We start from the raw sequence: 20,281 nt of genomic DNA on the forward strand, positions 1-20,281 counted from the left end.
CAGAGGAACAAGTCTCGTGGGTCGCCCTCCCTGCATTCCTGCAGCACACCATTCTCTGTGAATAATGTTTGAATAATGTTTAATGTTTGTATGAATTCAAAGTGAATTTATAAAGTAGGGGAGGGCTGTGGCTGCCATGTAAGCATATTTTAGCAGTTGCATGAGACCTCCTGGTAATACTAATTCCTGCTGTGGAGGGAGACATAAAGAGAAGTCACTGGTAAGAATAGTTTGCAAGAATGAGTCTCAAAACTGCCAGAGTAAAAGAAGCAAATGATCCCTGAGAGTAGACGAGGCCAGAGTGTGTCTCATGAGCTGGCATGTTTATTAATTGGATGCACAAATGAGATTCAATGGCCAGGTGTTACAGGAGAGTCGAGGGGCGCTCTCCATTCGTCATAGTGTGTCCCAGCAGATGTTGCCTGTGTCATCATTGCCCAGTTCAGCCAAAGTTTAACTCCAACAAAATTCGAGGAATGGTGTAAGCGCAAATCACCACAGGGACTAAAGAGATAAATCAACATTTTTACTAATGGAAGTCTAAGCAGTTGTTGTTCACTCCATCCTGTAACTGGACTTTTGGAAACATCACTTAAGACGACACGTTTTCTCGCCGGCCAGTCCTCCTCAATCATCCGCCAATCCTCTCATTGTCATGTTTTGCCTTGTCTCTGCAAAAAGGAGTATGCAACATTCATTGAGACATCCAAAATTTGAAAGAAACATTTGCGGTGAGTTGGTCGAGTTTGGAATCTTGTTGTCACACTTTGTGTAAAAATAAGTACGTTAGTTACGTAGGTGACCGGGCAAAGCGGGGCAGTTTAGCCACTACAGCTGCTCTGCTGCTACTGGTCTGCAGAGGAAAGAGTTGGTGCAGGACGAATGAACACATCAGGCTGTGATCTGATCCAGAGCTGTTTATGGGTTAGAGGAGAGTACAAGGATTGCTTTTTAACTTTTATTAAAAAGTGACTTTTTCTTCACTCCTGTTTATCAACCTGACTGCAGCAGCGATGTGCAGTAAATCTATCTGACAGGGAATATCATTGGAGCTTCCTTTCTCACTCACTGAGACTATCCACGAAGTTAAAGCATCATGTGACCAAATAAAATTACCTCGGGCTAACTGTGACAACTCTGGGGATGACCAGCGCTGTAAAGATTTGGGATAATGTAACAGCACCACTCAACAAATTGATTTAAAACATTTATATAAGAATAAGAGATTGTTAGAAACAAATTCCACATATAAGATTTAATTTATTCAAAATATTTAGAATATTGACTCTAAGCAATACAGCAGAATAGCCAGTGCACATTTCTCTTTACAGCATGATCAACAAACAGCTCTTTTGTGAGTCTCTCTAAGTCACTGTAGCACTTGATGATGTCATCCAACAAATATATGACATCATTAGGTCGGTTCAGATGGAGCACCAGGACATAAGGAGTAACATAAAGTACATAGGATGACACCCGGGAGTGTCGCCCGTCCACTTGTTCCCATACGCAAGGAAAAAGGCTTTGCTGAATGATTCAGGGCTGTCAGCAGAAATGGCGGCGCTCAGTCTTTTTTAATAAGCTCAGAGCTCAACAGTGCGGCTCGCTGTCAGACAGTAATGGTGCTGATTCCAACATAAAGGTTTGTTTGCTGCTCACTTGTGATTTTTCAGTGTGTGCAGGGGGACGGATAAACGAGCATCGTGCATTTTTCACGACTTCACAATATTATGAAAGGAGCACAACTTTTTTTTTTTTTCTGCCTGCAGGTGGTGGTCGGCTGAGTTGCTCGTGCTTTGCCTGCGTTTCCGTCACATCTGTGAAATCTTATTTTGGAATTATTTGTCAGCTACAAAACGATGATGTCAACGCTTTTTCGGTCGTTGAAAGTGTTCAGTGTTTTGGGGGTTTTTTTTCGGTTTTTTTTTTTTCAGTCGTTCGCTCCCCGCTGCTTCATCAACACTTGCGTGCGCCAGCATTACCTCAGGAGGAATCTCAGAAGACAAGAGACTTTATTTCAGGAGCAGTCACTGTCTGCTAAGATGAACTGTGAACGGCTAAAGATAGAGGCTCTATTTTAGTAACTGGAGATATTAAAGATACATATGAAACAGGCGGAGGCAGAAGATGAATGATAACGCGTTCATTCACATCTTGGCCCGACTACAAAGCTTGCTTTTGTTAAACATCCAAAGGTTATCTCCAGTCAGCGGAGCGCCGGCGTAATTATGGATGCTTAATTGACAAAGGTTAGTTAGCGGCTGATTAGCGGTCAAGCTGCAAATTAGCACAACATCTGAGAAAGAAACCGGCTGCTGTTTTTTTTTTTTTTTGGTCGTTAACCCGGCGACTCACTACATAAACTCATTACAGTCAGTGCGTGGTGGTATTTCCAGAGCACCTGCCGACATGAAAACAAGGAAATTTACATAATGTGTCCTAATATTAGCTCTAAAATCTGTGTCATCGAGGAGATGTAGACCAAAAAGAAAAGGAAAAGAGGAATGAGCCTGTTTGATGATTGGCCTCTTCTGAATGCCAAGTAGTGCACTTAAAGTAAGACTTCTGCATTAAGATGTCTAAAAGTGGCCTTTGTTATATATTTCAGTGAGTTGTGTACTGACAGCTACACAGAAATCCACAATGTGACTCAAGCTAATGGTGCTTTTCATTTGGTCTGCAAGTCTGTGAATGAGGCTAAACTTAATGTGAGTTCAACTAAAACATTACCTCACCTTTGAACATTTCTGTCATGTAGGTTTTCGCCAGCAGTGATGGTGGTTAGCAAACAGGAAACCTTACTGTACGTTAGCTGTATGACAGCGAGCAACAGCACTCACCAAGGGTGCGCTTGAGGTCAACTCTGACTGAGCTCAGCACTCACCTGAGACTCCGATTCTCTCTCTTCTATTCTCAGAGTCCTCTGTGTAATGTTCATGAAAAAAGGTCTAGTCCACCTCCAGCGCCAGTCAGCAGACAAGAGTGCAGAACATAAATACAATGGAGGTCACCTCCACAGATCACTGCTGCAGTCAGGCTGATAAACAGGAGTGAATATAAATCCACTTTTTAATTCTTAAAGTTCAAAATTAATCGCTGAGCTCCCCAAAATTGCATTATATGCATTTGATTACAATTTTGAGGCACTTGTACTTTACTTATTGTTTAATTTACTTGTATTTCAAGACAAATTAGAGATAAAAACAAATAGATATACAGAAATATAGATACCAGTTACTTTTCAAATTAAGATTTTTTTTTTACATCATGCTAATATGTTGGTTCTTTGAATCAAACTAACATTTTTACTTGTTTTTTTTTTTACACACTAACTTTTCATCTTTTACTTCAGTAAATTATTTGAACACTTCCTCTATCGCTGTTTCACGACATGTAAAATCCAAACAGGAATGAAAGAGTCATTTGTTTCACCGCGACAGGGATCATATTGAGAACAAGCTGTCTAATCATGTATGACAGGAAATTAATTCCTTCCACAAAGCCGACTGCAGTGGTCATGCAGCTATTGCTCAGCTAATTTGGAGATATGCCTCAGCCTGAGTCATATCTAATTACCTTTCTTATTCATCATCTGTTTATTTGTGTGTCATTAGGAACGTGGCCACTTAAAAGGGTTAAAAGAATCCATGAAATCTGATTAGGCTGCCGCTCACTTTGGCGACTGGAGAAGACTGACGGGGGAATCTCCAATGAAGATGAATAACAGGAGCGGTTCTCGAAATGCCAGCCCGGAGCAACCGCTGCACTGATGTGGAGCGAGAGGGATGAATGCAGTCTGTGTTGGTTTAGCTACAAACATTTTTATGATGCAATATTTACAGTGTGCAACATTTAATCTAGAAAATATGTTTGTTTGTTTTTTTATATTAACAGTGGATATGAAGTTAAAAGATGTTGCTCGTATCGACCAACCCACTGAGAATCATCCCCGCTTTGCAGTCCCACCCAGCTCTACGGAGTCTTTTAGCTCATTGTTTTGGTTTTGGAGCCCTCAACTTTGCTGCTTTGGTACACTCTGACTCTCACTGAATATTGGGTTGGTTTCCCTGACCACCTGTTTCCAGAACCTTTGACCACATCTGCTGTTTGCTCAGTCGCCATGGAGATCGCTCAGCTTCATTCATCATGGTTTTTGGAGCAGTTTTAGGACTTGACCATGAGATGTTATTACATTGCTCCTAAAGAAAGCCAATAAGAAGACCTTGAGTAGGGATTGTTTTGGTGTTGGTGCTGTCTGCCAACACTTTCAGATCTGTTGGCTTTGTCTCTCAGACTTGCACACAACTGAAAAGCCCATTTAATGGCGATCAAGTCATTAAAACATTTTAGGTCAGAGGCTGATAATTGCAATTTTAACCCTTTGTAATTTGATGTTTAAGTCTGTTTTTTGTGTTACGGCACACTATAAACCTAACAACATAAATATAGGTTAAATGTGTACGTAATTATATTTTAATTGAATTGCCTTTTACCATTACATACTGGCTGAAATAAAAAAATATTTGCCGCTAAGGTAAATGTCTGATTTCAATCGGCAGCAAATAAGGTTAAAAAAAAAAAAAAAAGTGTGATGCTCTTTGTCAAGAAGATGAATGAAGGCTGCGGTCTGGTTGCGTTTGATTTATCTCTGCACGCCGCGTACCTGCTGCAACAACACAAGACAGGTATATCCACGTCAGCAGAAGTGAGATAAATTAACTCTACCTCTATATTTAGCCTGATTTAGAGCGAGCGGCTGAGCTGATTTATTACCGCCATCTCATTGGTGTCAGATGAAATGATGAACGTCTCGGCGTGAAAACGACCACAACAGGACACTTTACGGCCTTGTTGTTTTTTTGTTTTTTTCTCTTTCCTCCGCGACCTCCCGACACATTAAGGCAAGAGCGCACTGTAATGCGGAGGGAAGTGTGGTGATTTAATTGTGTACATATCTGCCAAATCGCCCAAAGTGTCTGCGACCTTCTTCATCCTGTACGTTCACAAAGTTACAGCCACTGTCCTTTTCCCGGTGATGATTTCATGAGGTAATACGTCGTGCTAATGGATGGATCGATAGCGTGACGTCGGTGGATAAATATTAATGGCGCTGTGGCCTGTGCATGTGTGTGTGTGTGTGTGTGTGTGTGTGTGTGTAGCACACAGTAGCTCTAATGATGTGAGGAAAATGACATCAGGGGTCAGCTGACAGCCCAATAATGAGTACAGCGTTCAGTCCAAATCCAGGTACATGCTCCCCCTACCTCTGGCCTCTGAACCCAGACTGCCCGTGACGTCTGAGCCAGGAGAATGCTAATTGGGCTCTGATGTGCTGCACTTTCGTCCACCGAGAGAGAGAGAGGGGAGGTGGAGGAGGAAGTCAGTCGGGTTGTGTTGCTGCAGATGTGCCACTCTTTAAAAAAAAAGAAAAAATGGAATGTCGAGATGAAATGCGACTTCATTATTTAGATGTGAGCGTTTGTTTAGATGTTGTTATGAGTAAAAAAATCTCCAGAACTTAACGCCTCGGAGAGAGAGGTGGGATGAGAAGGAAGACATTTCAGCGGCTTAACAAGGTATGCTGTGAACGGCTGTCGGCTCTACCTATTCCCTGTACGCTCACAGACCGCAGACTGGAGACAAAACACACACACACACACACACACACACACACACACACACACACATCGCTGCGACTGAGACTTCTGCAAACAAATTGTCAGCTGCTCGGCCTTTTCTGAAATGCCACGTATCCTCTCATCTCATGGTCCACTACCAAAAATAAACCAGATGCAGATCTGTTAACACCTGAGAGTGATTCTTATTTAATTGGTCGCTGATCTTTCTGTAACTCAGTCAAAGTTTAAAAAGCTGCCACCGGTGTGAGCCCTAAAGTTAGCATTTGTGCACTTCTTGTTCCTTCGTCTCAAAGTCAAAGTGGGCTTTTTGAAAAGTCTGTAGGTAACACAAGCTTGAGAAATGTTCATGTTTGCTTCGACGTAAACACCCCATTATTGATTATGAAGTTTTTATGGTAAGGTGGGTGCTAACATGTGGCTAAAAAACAGAGACACTCACTGGTCCGTCTGTACAGGACGTACTTAGGTGCAAATTATTGACTGATTAACTCAAAATCCATAGATCAAGATCATGGATCAATTTATAGCATGTATATTGTGTTGTAGAAAGATGGTTAGTGGTGATGACGTTGAAGCTGCGCGACCACGATGTCATTTAGCAAACATTAGCCTTTTACTGCTGCTGATTTCATTTACACTTCAAAATTCAGAAAGTGGTGTCCATCCTGAGAGGATAATGATCCAATAATGCAAAAAAAAAAAAGGTTACCACGACAATGTTGACGATTGGATAAGCCCACAAAAGTACGTCACTGCACAGTAAAATGGTGAATTCATAACTTAAACACGTTGCTTACAGCTGCAACAAATTAGATGATGTAAAGACAGAAAATTAAAAACTGTTTTCATAATCAATTCATGTTTCACTTATTTTCATGTCAAACATTTGCAAGTTCCAGCATCTGAAGTTGGAGGATTTACTGCTTTTCTTTGTCATTTGTGAAAGTAAATAAAGAGCGTTTGTGTTTTGGACACAATTTTTCAATCAGTCATGCATATGATACAAAATACCCACATACGAAAAGTGTCTACGCCACCTCCTCCTCTCTTGTGGTTTTGTCTTGTGTGGTCTTCTGGCATCAGCTGACGTCAGGTGTGTGTTGCGTTAGTAACTCGGTCAGAAGTCGGCACCTTGGCTCAGTGATGTCTGAGTCTGCACAGTAAAGTCTCCCCCACGTTCGCTTATTGATCACAGTCTACAGCTGAGACTGAATCCTTGAAGTGTATTGATGTAAGCGAGGCTGCAGCTATTATTTGTAAGGTGAGGATTTATTTTTGATTATTCAAAAGTTAAAGATTCTCTCATCAAGGTCAGACTCACCGAAAAGAAATCAATCTCTCCCCATGTTCTGTAACGGTCCAAAAGCTCTGCATGATGCTATGACTCAGATTCTTGTCTTTTTCTGGCATGGGTGTGACGTATAGAAAGAGACTGAAGACTGTCAAAAAAAACCCAATCGATGGCTTCAGAGGCAAAATATTATGATTTTTCTTCTCTCTCCTTACTGTACCACAGTATGAGGGTGTTTGAGAGAGAAATAATAAAAAGCGGAAAAAGAAAGAGCAGACATTAAAAACAGAACACTATCCAGGTTTTTTGCAGGATTGTCCTAGATTTTAGTGAGAAGGTTAAATAGAAGTCAGGAGTTCACAAACAGGCTGAACGATTCGCTAACGTTAGCTTCCATAAGGCGCTGGTCATACCAGGCTAGGAAAGGCTGTCGCTGCAAAGCCTCTGAGCGTACTGAACTGAGCAAGAGTGCGTTTTTTTGTTGCCCTCAGTCTCTATTTTCTGAAGAGGAAAATGTGCCATGTCTTCTTTCAAAAGTTTTGTAGTCCGACTGATTGTCCGATTGATGGGAATCAAGCGTGTAGACGTAGAAGCGCTCCCAGAGATTCGACATGAATGAGGTTCTTGCCATTTTCTCTGACGAACACGAAGAGATTTGATCTTGGCACAAGACGCTGGTGATTCACAGCTTCAATCAAAGATATTAGCGCAATAACCGGCCTTGAAAAATGAGTCAAACTCAACTGATTCAGTCGGGGAGAATAACTTCATAAGTCGCGTCAGACGCCTCGAACTGTCTGTCTCCTTTCAAAGGGTGGAAGATGACGGACCCAAAGTTTCAGACTCCGTCCACTTGAATAACAAATGTATCTCTTTTGCTGGATGTCTGGCATTAACGGAATGACATGTGTGACCGGTGTCAGTACAGCAGTAGAGTTGTGTCGTGGCTGAACTTTTGCACTGTGCCGCAGTCCGTCAAGCGGGGGCCCGGGAGACGGCGCCGATGAAAGGGCTTCATGTGGATTCCCCCTCCAGAAAGCTGTCACTCACACGACACCCCTGAGGGGCAGGGGAGTTCCTGGGCGGGAGCTCTGAGTTTAAGGGTCGAGGAGAAAGAGTTGTGGCTGTGGAATCTCTAATGTCTGTCTCTGTATTTTTGTTGATTCACTTCCGATGACTTGCTCGAATGTTTCGATTTATACTTCCTCTGGCGTTTGTTTGTACCTTTAGCACATTTTCTATCAGTCATCAGTGTGTGTGTGTGTGTGTGTGTGTGTGTGTGTGTGTGTGTGTGTGATGTTCTTTATGTCTGCGCTCTTCCATGAATCACTACGCATTACTCAACCTCTGTTTTCCTCCATCCATCAGCCCCTCCCTGCCACTCGCCGCTGCAGCCGGTAAAAGCCAACATAGCTGAGGCCGAAGCCATTTGAGTGAAATATATCCAGGGGGTGATCTTTGGGTGCCCGCGAAGGCCACCGGCGCCCCGCCCAATCCCGGCGCATCCTCCTGGGACTGGTTGCTTGGCAACACTGGCTGATTGGGTTAGCAGGGTTAAGAAAGGGTCTGGCACGGGCCGGAGGAATCAGATCACTCCCATTGATCATCTCCACCCTGAGCTCCCTCTGAGAGCCGGGGCCACGGCCACGAAATCAAAGCCCTGCCGCCGTGTCTGAGAGGGGTTATTACGCACACAGGGGAGCCGGGAGAGACACGCTGGGCTTTGTGTGGTCGCTCGGTCTGACATCCCATACGGCACATCATGGTGTGATGCTGCGACTACTCGCAGTCCCGGGCGATGCGATTTTGCAGCTAAAGACCTGCCTGAGAGAGAGGGAGAGAGAGGGCAGGCTTCGAGCCGGCGTATACAGACGAGCCATCGATGTCTAGAAAAGGTCCCGACCTATTATCAGATATTATGAGATATGGGGGATCTATTTGAGGTCGTTAGCCATAATGCGGATTGACACGCGAGGAGGACTGTGGCGTGGGTGGTGGTATTCCAAATGCCACCTGCTGAATCCTCCCCCCCCGGGGGGCTCAACAGGAGGGAGACACGTTGGATTGACGAGCAAAGAACACCTTTTGTTGTCTTTATATCACAGTGCTTTCTAATTATTCCTCTTCTAACAAATAATGGGGTATGTTCAACATCCTGCTTCTGCTTACGGATTAAGATCACTGTGATGAGCCTGATTGGGGGTTATTGACGCTAATGCTTTCTAGTCAGGATGGAAAACACACCATCCACCAGCCAAATGCTTGTAAAATGTAAAAGTGGCCCACATTTTTAAAATAATGACCTTTTACCTATATTGATCCCACATGTGGACCTTTATTTTTAGATCAGCTTCGTATGGTAGTGGACGGAGAGAGACACAACCACACGTAAGACGTTTTGTCAATTTAAAAGACGATTTTTACGAGTTGAGAATGTCGCAGTTTGTTGTCTATAAAGTAAAATATCATGTCATGTTGTGTGAAACCGCTCAGTCTCGCCTTTAACTCTGGGCAATAACACCAGCACTGATGCCAACTCGGCACAGAAAAGGTACTTAAAAAAGTTGTGGAAAAACAAACATATATTGTTACCTCATTAACATGTTAAATATTACATATTTATAGTTTGAAAAGCTACATCCCTTTAATGATGGAATACTGCAAAATATGCGTAACAGGTCTGGGCGTCCCTGGTCTCTGTGCAAGGTCCAGATCTTAAAGCACTCCAAAATCCTAATTTTTCTCCAGGTTCAGTTTCTCTGCTTGTTAATTCTAATAAAAGTCTGCATGCTTATGTCCCACAGGAGTGATCCCGACAGTGCTCACCATCGCAATTTGGCGTGTTAGCTTGCTTGCAGGGCGACGACCAAAGAGTGAAGTTAGCCAGCAAGGCGGCCTTTAAGACATACAAAGACTTTAACTTAGAAGAACTTTGAGCTCTGCAGTCGTCTAGATAAAAGTACAACGTGGAATAATTAAAACTTACTTGCGTCATGTTTACCTGCTGTAATATGGACTCTGTGGCCACTCTGGGCGGCAGACTGTGAAGACGACAATGGCACATTATCACCTTTAAAGTCTGATGCAGCTGAAGTGTCAGCAAACAGTTTCCTATTAACACCTCCGGCAGACGAGGAGCGTCATTAGCATTCGCTCGTGCTTGTATCCGTCTGAAGAATCTTCAATATTCTGTGAGATGTCACAGATTGCCTCACAGAGGCAACATTTGTTTTTCATAAAAAAAAATACCATGTACCATGAAACACAATAAAACCAGAGAAAAATCTAAACTAATGGGTCCTGAGTTGCTTTTTTCTTTAAGCATCCACCTCAGCAGCACGTTCTCCTTTAGTTTTCAGCCTAGATCGAGAAAGCAATCCCCGATCGGAGTACCTTAAAGGCAGCTGATGACATAGAGCTGCAGCAGATCTCTTATATCTGCAGGTTAAAGAGCTTTATGAGTGATTACAACTTCAGACTGGATTCTGTGTTTGATGGGGAGTCAGTGGAGAGCAATCAGAGTGGACGTCACACCTTAGCAGCAGCGTTTTGCTAACGATCCCGAGGCAGGTAAAAAGGACTCTAAAGCTCCTCCTTCACACACAAAGGCTCATGATTGGCACTTCTCTCATGACAGACATCAGGGAACGCATACATGCAGCCAGAGAGAGAGGCACAGATGTCAGAAACAACAGAATCAGGTTATAATCCACCCAGTACAAATCTTGGCAACGTATCTTGCCGCAAAACCACGGATGAGTTGTTTTTGTTCATTCTGTTTTTCAATGAGTGATATGACACGCACAACGTCATATTCCATCAACTGGGATGGCTGTTCTTTGATTTTGACCAAATGTAGTTTCTGCGTTTTGCCTTTGCACGCCTGCATGCAGGATAGGCAACAGATAGTTTCACAGGTGTCTTTTAGTTATTCAGGTTCGGTGTCAGTAACTTTGATGATCGGAGGACACCAATCCTGAGCACAGCGGCCAGATTGACGCTTTGTGCAAAGATGTCCGTCAATTAATAGAACGTGGGATCTTAACCAAGCCTCTGGTAAATAACCTCCACCTGAACTTTTACTGAATTCACCTCTTGTGGTGTTTGGCACTCATCGTGTTGCCGTATACCCTCCCTTTACTTTGCGCCCGGGCTGGGATGTCTTTCATTGGTTAGTACCTCATGATTATGAAGATCTTCGTCTCGCGTAGCTGATCGTCCACATGCTGCTCGGCTGAATGCAGCGTTCTCCAGATTTATTATTGTCGCCTCTCTTCTGTTTGTTTTGTTCACCTCTTTTGCCGTGTAGCTTAGGAACTGGGACCCAATGACCTCTATAACAGCTGTGACAGCAATGTTACAATTTTATGAATTCATAAACGGTGCACCAACACCTTTCATGACACGCAAGTGTCCTCTTCCCGTACTCAGACGTTTATTTCTCAGCCTGATGCTGGTGGACACTGAGTTGCACTGCTCCTATTAAAAAGCTAGCCTCCTATCTGAATCATGTTTAGCTGAAACCAGTCCGCTCCGGCTGTCTTTTCCTTTTTTCCTTTTTTTTTTTTTTTTTTTTGCTTCACGCGTCGAACATTGTGGTTTTTGGCACAAAGCGAATGTACCAGAGCTTGGAACCGGCCAACTGTTCCACCAGCGCTTCGCAGGCCTTTCGGTGTTGCGACCGCTGAAGTCCCGGAGAGGTGCAAAGAGCAGCGAGGCAGTGCGTGTCGCGGGCTGGGTGATCCCTCCCACGCCTCTTTTTACTCATGCTGTCCCGAGGGGAGGCAGACACCCGGCCAACTGGTGTCACAGTTCCTCCGCCAAAGAGCCAGTGAGTCACCGTGAAAGTGGGGCAGAGATTTTGCATCTTTTGCTCTCGTTTATCACCCGTTTATCCTTTTGTTTCAGCGATGGTTTGCGACATCTTGTAGTTATTGACCATCCAGACAGTTACAACACATAATACCCACACCGATGATGAAAGGAAACTTCCGTTTTGTTTTGTTTTTTTCTTATTTCAGCGTGAATTTAATGTTTTCTCTCCCAGCTGATAGGTGTTTGTGCTTTAAAACCGTCTTGTGTGTGTGTGTGTGTGTGTGTGTGTGTGTGTGTGTGTGTGTTTGTGTGTGTGGTCTCAATGATGTGTCACATCTCCCTCTGTGACTTTTCTCTTGAGTATTCTCTCCTTTCTTATGCAACATCCTGTCAAAAGTGTGGAGGGAGGGTCTTTGTGACCCGCCCTCGTCCTAACTTCCAGTCTCGTGGTGACATTGGCTTCAAGGATTAGACGAAATGGTTGTTTTTTGTTGTTTACAAAAATTTATTCATACAAATCTTACAACACTTTTTTTTTTTCTTCTTTTTTTAAACATTTGTTGACTTGACCCTTGCAGATCGCCATTTGAAGTAGTAATCTAATAGCCACTTTCTACACAGTAAATATATATATATATATAGAGAGATATTTTTGATGATTAGTTCATTTGAGTAAGGCTATTGGCGCTTTTCATTATCATACATATAATGTTTCATGGAGAGCAACAGGGGTGGGAGTGGGGACTGATCCTTCCCCTCTGATTTCACAAAAAAAATTAATAATAAAAGCTCTACGTCTAAGTGCTCTAAAAACAAAAAAAACAAGAGTGCAACAGAAAAAGCGGCGCAAGCGGGGGGGAACGCTTGACGTCTGACAGAGAACAGCAACATAAAAAAGGTGGGCTGGGATGTAAAGCTGATGATGTGCAGCATTGTAGGGCCACTAAATAGCCATCTGTGATTCATGGCGATTTTTAAAGTCGATGCAAGGCACCACAGCCGCAAACTGCTTCCTGCGTCACAAAGCCTGGAGGAGAATGCAAAAAAATTAAAAGAAAAGGGTTGATACAGTAAACACAGATCGAAGAACTTTTCTCACCCTGCTGTTTTTGTTTTGTTTTGTTTTTGTTTTTGTTTTTTTAAAGCTCAAGTGTGCGTCCCTCCCTCACAAACTCCCTGGAATAAATCAAAAACTGCTGTGACTCGACTGATGTGGTTTGTTTAGCTCGTAGTTTCTTCTCTCTTTTTTTTTTTTTTGCCTGAAATCTGCATGTTACTGCTCAGATCTGCTCCCTTTTTCACCCCCTCTCTCTCTTTGTGTGCCTCCCTCTTGCATCCTCCCTTGTCTTTAAATGTGTTATTTTTTCAAGTCAGTCAGTCGACTGTGGACCACTTTTTAAAAAAATTGTCCAATCACAGCTGTGTTCTTCACATACAGTTTTCACAGTTACAAAACACTTTGGCCTAAAAAAAAAAAAAAAAATAGCATGACATCAGACTGAGAGGTTTTCAGACATTCAGGTCAATTCTTTTTTTTCTTTTTTTTTTTCGACATACAGCTTTTGTGTAGAAAAAATTGTCAGTGGGAGGGAGAATAGAACACAAAACAACATCCAGAGGTGACAGGTATGTATGTTTGCAGTAGTCAGAGAAAGCAAGCAAAACCATCTAGTTGGAATCGTCGGCACGGATGCGGTGGCTTAGTGCAATTACTTTAATCATGCAATCTACTGTAGATTTCTTTACATTGGTTCACATGACAGAAGAAGAGGGAAGCACAATAGACCCAGAAAGGTTCAAAACACAGGAGTTCAAAACTGCCTCGTCACGTCTCTCACGAGGAACAAGATCGATCGATGGGTAACTCACCATGTAACAAGTATCATTTTTTGTTTGTTTTTTTTTAATGCTTTTTTTTAGTTGTTTTTTTTTTTTTTTTTTAACTTTGCTCGATGGTGCTTTCAGATGCTAGTGATACTTATTATATGAGAGGCATGAGAAAGAAAAAAAAAAACAACCTTCGGCAGAGTTAAGAGGTTTCCAAACACACAGGAACCAGTCGATAGGAACACAAGATCGGCACTTTACATGAGTCAAAAAAAGGTGAAAGCTCGCTCTGTAAACACTGCGGAAGAAGAAAGGACAAGAAACGACCTCAGAAGTACTCCGGTCCTCAACTCAGATTTGGGATTTTTTCTTTTGCTTTGAAAAAGCTGATGTAGTTTTTTTGAAAGGTTGTAAGGCCAACAAAGGGGGCGGGGGCTCTCATCCAGGCCAAACTAGATCCGCTTAAATAATCTTAAATATTATCACAGTGTCCGTAAACAGGACGCTGATGGATTTGTGTCTTTATCAGTCAACGGTGATATGTATGATTTATCGGTCTGAGCAAAGTCTCTTAGCTGGGATATAAAAAAATGAGTGAGACTCTCGAGAGACTGGAGCACAAATGAGGTAGTAGAGGAAGAAGAAGAAGAAGAAGAAGAGGAAGAAGAAGAAGAAGAAGAAGAAGAAGAAGAAGAAGAAGAAGAAGAAGAAGAGGAAGAAGAAGAAAGAAGAAGAAAGAAGAAAGGGGAAGGAATTGGGTTCGAGTGTTTTTGGAGCAAGAGTCACAAGGTGAGAGGAAAAAAAAGGGAGGGGACATGAGACGCCCCCCAGCGAGGACACGGCCTCGGGAAAGAGCCTGAAACTCACCGGGTATTCGGGAGAGAACTGTTTCAGCCAGTCTCCCATAAAAGTCTCAAACTCATCCCCGTCCGGGAGGGCATCAAAGTCTATGTCTTGTAGGATTTGGTGCAAACCTATGTCTTCAAGGCTGTTGTGGATAGAGACAACTAAACTCTTAATGTCACGTTACAAAAAGCAGCATTCACATACATTGATTGTCTTTTAAACTATTTATTTCTCCTCACAATCATATCTCTTCACTGAACGTTTAAAAGACAAAAGGGCTGTTTTGCTGAACAATGTGAGTCTCCCCTTCAATCTAAAAAAAAATAAATCAATGAATACATAAATAGAGGCTATTTTTCTTTCTTTCCTGTTTTTTTTTCTCTTTAGAATGAACAAAAAAATTGGTCCACAAAGTAGATATGTGTGTCCTCAAGTGCTTTAAGTACAAAATAAAAAACAATATTATTATCAAAATATTCATTTTAATGGCTTACTTCATACATAAATACATGTTTAAGAACACAAAAAGCGATCCACTGATTGTTCAGATGTCAGAATGACTTCATCTGGGGGCTGCACACACTTAAGTTTTTTTGTTTTTCAGGGGAGGAGGAGGGAGGAGGATGGAGGAGGAAAGGGAGGAGGAGGAGGAGGAGGAGGAGAAGGAGGATGCTACAAATATGCCAGCCGGCGTCCTTTGTTTCTAATTCTCTGTCTATACCTTTTCCCAAGGACTGCCGCCAGGTATTTCTTGACCGCCATTTGCTTTCGGTAGCGGCTGTAGCTGTCTGTGAAGATGCCGTCCGAGTGTCGCTTGGACAAAGGCTCTGAGCTGTCCTCCAGTGTTTTCCCCCCGCTGCGAGAGAGAGAGAAGGAGGGAGGGAGGGAGGGAGGGAGACAGGAGGGAGGATTCACTACCGTCACATTTACATAAACATGACCTCCTGTTTGTACAGCCTGCGGCGCTGAGGTGAACAGCCTGGACACTTGGATTGAACTTTAAGAGGAGGAATCTTTAGATAATCTGATTTTTTTTATTCAGCAGGCCAGTTTGTGCTTTTATTTTGAAGGATTTTTTTTTTTTTTTTAGGGCAAAATCAATCAGATTTCAGCATTTAGTTGTTTCCAGGACACAGCAGGCAGCCGTTCTTGAGAGACTGTTGCTTCCACATTGTCTGACAAAGGCCTCAATTTCAGGGAAAGGCTCACACTTCTCTGCCTTTGTTCAACTTTAAGCCCATCCCAGGACGATTTTGCACACATTTGCAACCTGCGGGCCTCCTCATCAGAGGGTAATCGCACCCCCACCCTCTCCATCGGGAACCACTGGGACTCCATCCATCCTATAAATGATTCATATGGAAATAAATTTAGGCCCGTCTCTCTCGGGCGCCTTAACGACAAAAGCAGAGGGCTCAGACGGTGACACTTCCCGAATCAATCAAGTGCCCATTTGTGCTCTCTCATGGCGTTAATACAGGCTGATTCAGAGGGCGAGGGGCGCTGGGAGATAATGGGACACCACAGACACGTATAACAGGGTGAATTATGAGCATTTAAAGGATCAGTACAACGAAACACAGGAAGACTAAAGGAAAAGGCACAGAACAAGGACGGATAACACCGAGTCTTGAAATAAGAAAGGTGACAAACAAGAAGATGTTCTTACCCTACACGTTTTGCCATCAGAGAATGCAGATATTTCCTTGCTGATAACTGACCCAGCGCTTTCCTGTAGGCTTTATTAAACATGCCGTCTGCATGCCTTTCCGTTCTGGGATGATAGATAGCCACACAGTAAAAATCACCACACACCCAACAGCGCAAGAGGCAACAAATTCAAAGTAGCTGCACTGCAAACAGAACAAAGTCTATTATATATGTGTGTAAAAAAACTGGGCCTCAGTTTCACTTGTGTCTTTGGGGTGCCTTCTTAAATTAGCCTGCACTAAATGTCCTGCGTGGTTTCACTTTTTCTAGCCAATTCTTGTGGAATATTTAAACAGGAAGTGCAACACATGAGATTTGCAGCCAGATTTCATTGCTCGTGCTTCATTTTCGTCCACTATTTGCTTGCAGTTCAAACATATTTAAGCCTGATTTAAATCCACTAAGTTCTCCTGGGAAGTTCTGCCTTGAAACAATAAATAACAACAACAGAAAATAAAAAGAACAACCTGTTTCTTGACAACATCTTTGACAGTACGTTACATTAATCCAGACAAAGACTTAACAACATACGTGGACAGAAATAGGACTACAGCGATGAGGATGTTCAACATGAATGTCTCCAAAGACAGAAAGAAAGTTCAGAAACGGTGGTGGTCAGGAGGATGAGGAGGTGGAGGAGGATGATGATGATAGTCACCTTTTCTCTGGTGGGTAAAACAAAGAGAAGACGTCGTCGGCGACAGACGGAGGGCTCCTCACATCCACCTGCTCTCCGTCATAATCCAGGGAGGGTAAGGAGTTTCCATCCTCGTCATAAACCTCACTGTCAAGTCTGGAGGGAAAAAAAAAAAGGCAGACACGCCGTCAGGATCCAGAATGAAAGCAATCGAGCCAAATTCAAACTGAGAAGAATGTGTTATAAACTCAATTAGAGACTTTTTATGTCTTTAATTATATTAATGAGCTTTATTTTGCAGATTTATCCACCGGGAATGTGAAGTGTTGTTGTGCAAAAATGCATTTTTTCCCCCCAAAATCTGAACTCTAAATCTTTTCCGTCAGCAAAAAAACGTTATCTATTTATTATCAAACCACACATATCTGTGGATCAGTGGCCGCAGGACACATTCACACACTGCGCTCCACTTCCTCTGGAGCCTAAATCCCATCACCGCCACTCCCTGGTGGATGTTTCTGCGCAATTATTTCTGTGCGCACAGCCCTATGGATCGGCTGTCAGATGATGTTATCCGGTAATCCAATAGGCTATTATAGCCTCAGACATAACTAACTGTGAAGCAGAAGCGCTCTTTAGCCTGCGCCCTGCTGCTGCTGCTGCTGCTGCTGCTGCTGCTGAGCGCAATTACGCACAAGTTCTCCTCTCCAAAAAAAAAAGAGAAAGCAACCTGAGAAGTGAATAAGCGATAAGTGAAGGGTGTACGTACCTAACACTTGGAAAGCTAAGCCCCACAGGTGAGCAGTAGACGCTGTAATGCATTATGAGTCCATAGATGAGTAAGGCTAAAGTCGCTTTACTAGACATTGTCCTGCTGCAAAAGACAAAAAAGACAACAAAAAAAAAAGGAAAAAAAGAAAAAGAAAACACCCGACATTAATCACACGTGAGAACAATTATTCTGAGCATTTGAGTCGTTTCTATTATTTGCTGTAATGTCTGGTCACTTTCACACCACACCTGTGAGTTTAAAAGCAAAATAAGTCATCCACACCCGACTTTTCCCTCCAAACGCAGCCCACTTTTACGCTGCGTAAAAAAAGAAAAAAAAAAAAAAAGTGGCTCCTCTTACCAGCTGCGAGATGCTGAACGCGATCCGCCGAAGACCTCAACTGGGAGAGTGAGATAGGATCTCTATCTCAGCCTCTCTCTCTCTCTCTCTCTCTCTCTCTCTCTCTCTCGCTCTCTCTCTCTCTCTCTCTGTCACTCTCCCTCGCCCTTCCTCTCTCCTCTTCCTCAGTTTCCCCCCTCAGTGAAGCGCCTCTCCTCGTCGGTCTCCGTGCGCAGCCCTCTCCAGCTCAGTTCTCCAGGAGCTCTCTACGTGTTCTCGGTCATTGAAGAGCGCCAAACGTGTTCCGTCTGCGGAGAACTTCTTCCCCTGCTGTCCTGTGAACTTAACTCCCCTCGGTTTTTTATTCATGAATCCGAAAGGCATGCCTTTTTCACTTGTCACGTAGGTGGCGTAGAGGAGGAGGAGGGGGGGTTGGAGACGAGGAGGGGGGCGGTGGGCGGCTGCGTCATCGCCCCGTCGTCCCATTGGAGTGCATCCTTCTTCCGCGTCAATGAGACACCCAGAGCCAAGTCATAAAAAAAAGAATAAGTTAAAAAAAAAAGAAGAAGAAGAAGAAGAAGAATGGATCCTGAATTCAAACATGATCATTAATTAAACAGTGAGTTAATGTCAACATCTGACGTCACGCCATTAACTGCATCACGCGGCCTCTGGATGCTGGATGGAGGGGAGCTGTCCAGTGCTGGATGACAAACACAAAAAGAGAAGGAAAAACAAAACGTGTCTCCAACAAGGCTTCAAAGATGATTTATTTTCACTTGTTCCGTCCAACGCCCAGCTCTAAACCTCTGCGAGGGTCGGAGGTCAGTTACACAACCAGACGCCTGAGTCTCACTCAAGGACCTCGAGGCACCGTTCATCTGAAAACGTTCAGAAACACCAAATATGGGCATGCATGCGTTTTCAGCGGAGGGTGACGGAAAGCTGACGTATGAGAATGTGTACATATCCAACATGAACCGTGTGGTGGGGAGCTGTCCGGTGCTGAAACACGACGGAAGGTTCCCGTCTCCGAGGCGGCCAGCGTGTCCGTGTTCAGCCGCTGTAAAGGTCAGAGGTCAAACTGTGTTACAACATCCACGTGCTGCAGAAAGGAGCAGGGCTGGAGAATGTGCCGCTATCCAGACTGTGTGTATGACATACGTGTTGTCTTCTCCTGGGTATAATCGCTGCATTAGATTAAAGTGATGTCATGTTCTGAACTCACCAGACTCTTCTACTTGCTCTCTACACGCCTGGTCATCATATACACTTTACTGATGATTACTGATCAGATATCTCGTTGTCTTATTGTTTTTTGTGAAAGTACCGAGTGCCTCAGTCATCTTCCGGTGGACCCCACATGACCTTACGTCAGATAAACTTTGTATGGTAGCAAATGGACAGAAAATATATATTTTTTTTATTTATTTTTTTTATCCCGCTTGAGTTCTGTCATGAGCTACACGTATGAGGTTTGTCAATTTAAAAGATCATTTAAGTCAATTAAGTCGCAGTTCGTAATCAAATTAAAGTATTATCTAGTTTTGTGTTGAAGCGCTCGGCGGACTACATCGTCTCGCTCGACTCACGTCACCTACACCAACATGGCCGCCAGTTTGGTACAGAAAAATGTTTTAATTCACAATAAATCTGCTCAGTCATGTAAAAGGGGCCTTGGTGAGTTCTGTGACCTGCTAACATACAGGAGCAGCTCTGTAACGTTGAAGTCACGAGTTTTGGTGAGCGTTCAACGAGACGACGGTGCTAACAGGACTGTAGTCTTTACGATGACGTACTTTCACAGTCTGACATTTCATTAGTTACATTTCTCCTGATAACATTGCTCAAACTCCTGATATTATTTTAAGGACACATCACCCAGCTGGTCTAAGACTAATTTTTAAAGTTTAACCCTGAGTCATCGGTTGGAATAATTTATATTCATGAGCGCTCTGCTGTTTTGTTTCTTATTCGAGGCTCTCTTTTTTTTTTTTCCTTCTTTTCCAGTGATAAAAATTATATATCAGTCTCCTGGGAATACCATGTACTTCCACTCCAGGTGTCACGATATCACGATAATCGACGCAAACGCTGATTGCGATGATGTCACGTGAATAATCCAGCGAAGATGTTTGTTCATGAGTTCACCTGGCTGCATTTTCTCATGTAATTGAGTGTAACTGTTCTTTCTGTAGCTTTTTTGAAGGCAAGTTAATCACCTAAAACCGACAAAACACACATTTTTGATTGACATTTTTTGATTTGTCCACGATAATTGTGTAGTCTGACGTCTGACATTGTGTGACACTCCTGATTTCCACAATATCGTCTCTGAGTTTCGTGTTTCTGTATTTTTCAGATGATCCGGTGTTTAGACGATTTATTCAGACTGAGGAACCTTG

General features: G+C 43.1%; 1 protein-coding gene across 5 annotated transcripts; it reads right to left on the minus strand.

Annotated features, from left to right (window-relative positions):
* Positions 1-12,260: 12,260 nt before the first annotated feature.
* On the minus strand, positions 12,261-19,080 carry adcyap1a (adenylate cyclase activating polypeptide 1a). 5 transcript variants are annotated; one of them, XM_037079856.1, is made up of 7 exons: positions 17,898-18,284; positions 17,535-17,639; positions 16,787-16,921; positions 16,088-16,192; positions 15,140-15,274; positions 14,440-14,560; positions 12,261-12,772 (listed from the first exon to the last, which is right to left on the minus strand). In XM_037079856.1, exons 2-7 carry the CDS (start codon positions 17,630-17,632, stop codon positions 12,764-12,766), a joined length of 603 nt encoding a protein of 200 aa, XP_036935751.1. In that variant the 5' UTR covers positions 17,633-17,639; positions 17,898-18,284; the 3' UTR covers positions 12,261-12,763. The 5 variants fall into 5 exon arrangements, with proteins under 5 accessions (XP_036935751.1, XP_036935749.1, XP_036935748.1 ...); XM_037079854.1 differs by lacking the exon at positions 12,261-12,772 and having other exon boundaries at positions 12,983-14,560; positions 17,786-19,072; XM_037079853.1 differs by lacking the exon at positions 12,261-12,772 and having other exon boundaries at positions 12,983-14,560; positions 17,898-18,312.
* Between the last annotated feature and the right edge of the window lie 1,201 nt (positions 19,081-20,281).

The sequence above is a fragment of the Acanthopagrus latus genome, chromosome 19, assembly GCF_904848185.1.
Source record: "Acanthopagrus latus isolate v.2019 chromosome 19, fAcaLat1.1, whole genome shotgun sequence".
NCBI classification, from domain to species: Eukaryota; Metazoa; Chordata; class Actinopteri; order Spariformes; family Sparidae; genus Acanthopagrus; species Acanthopagrus latus.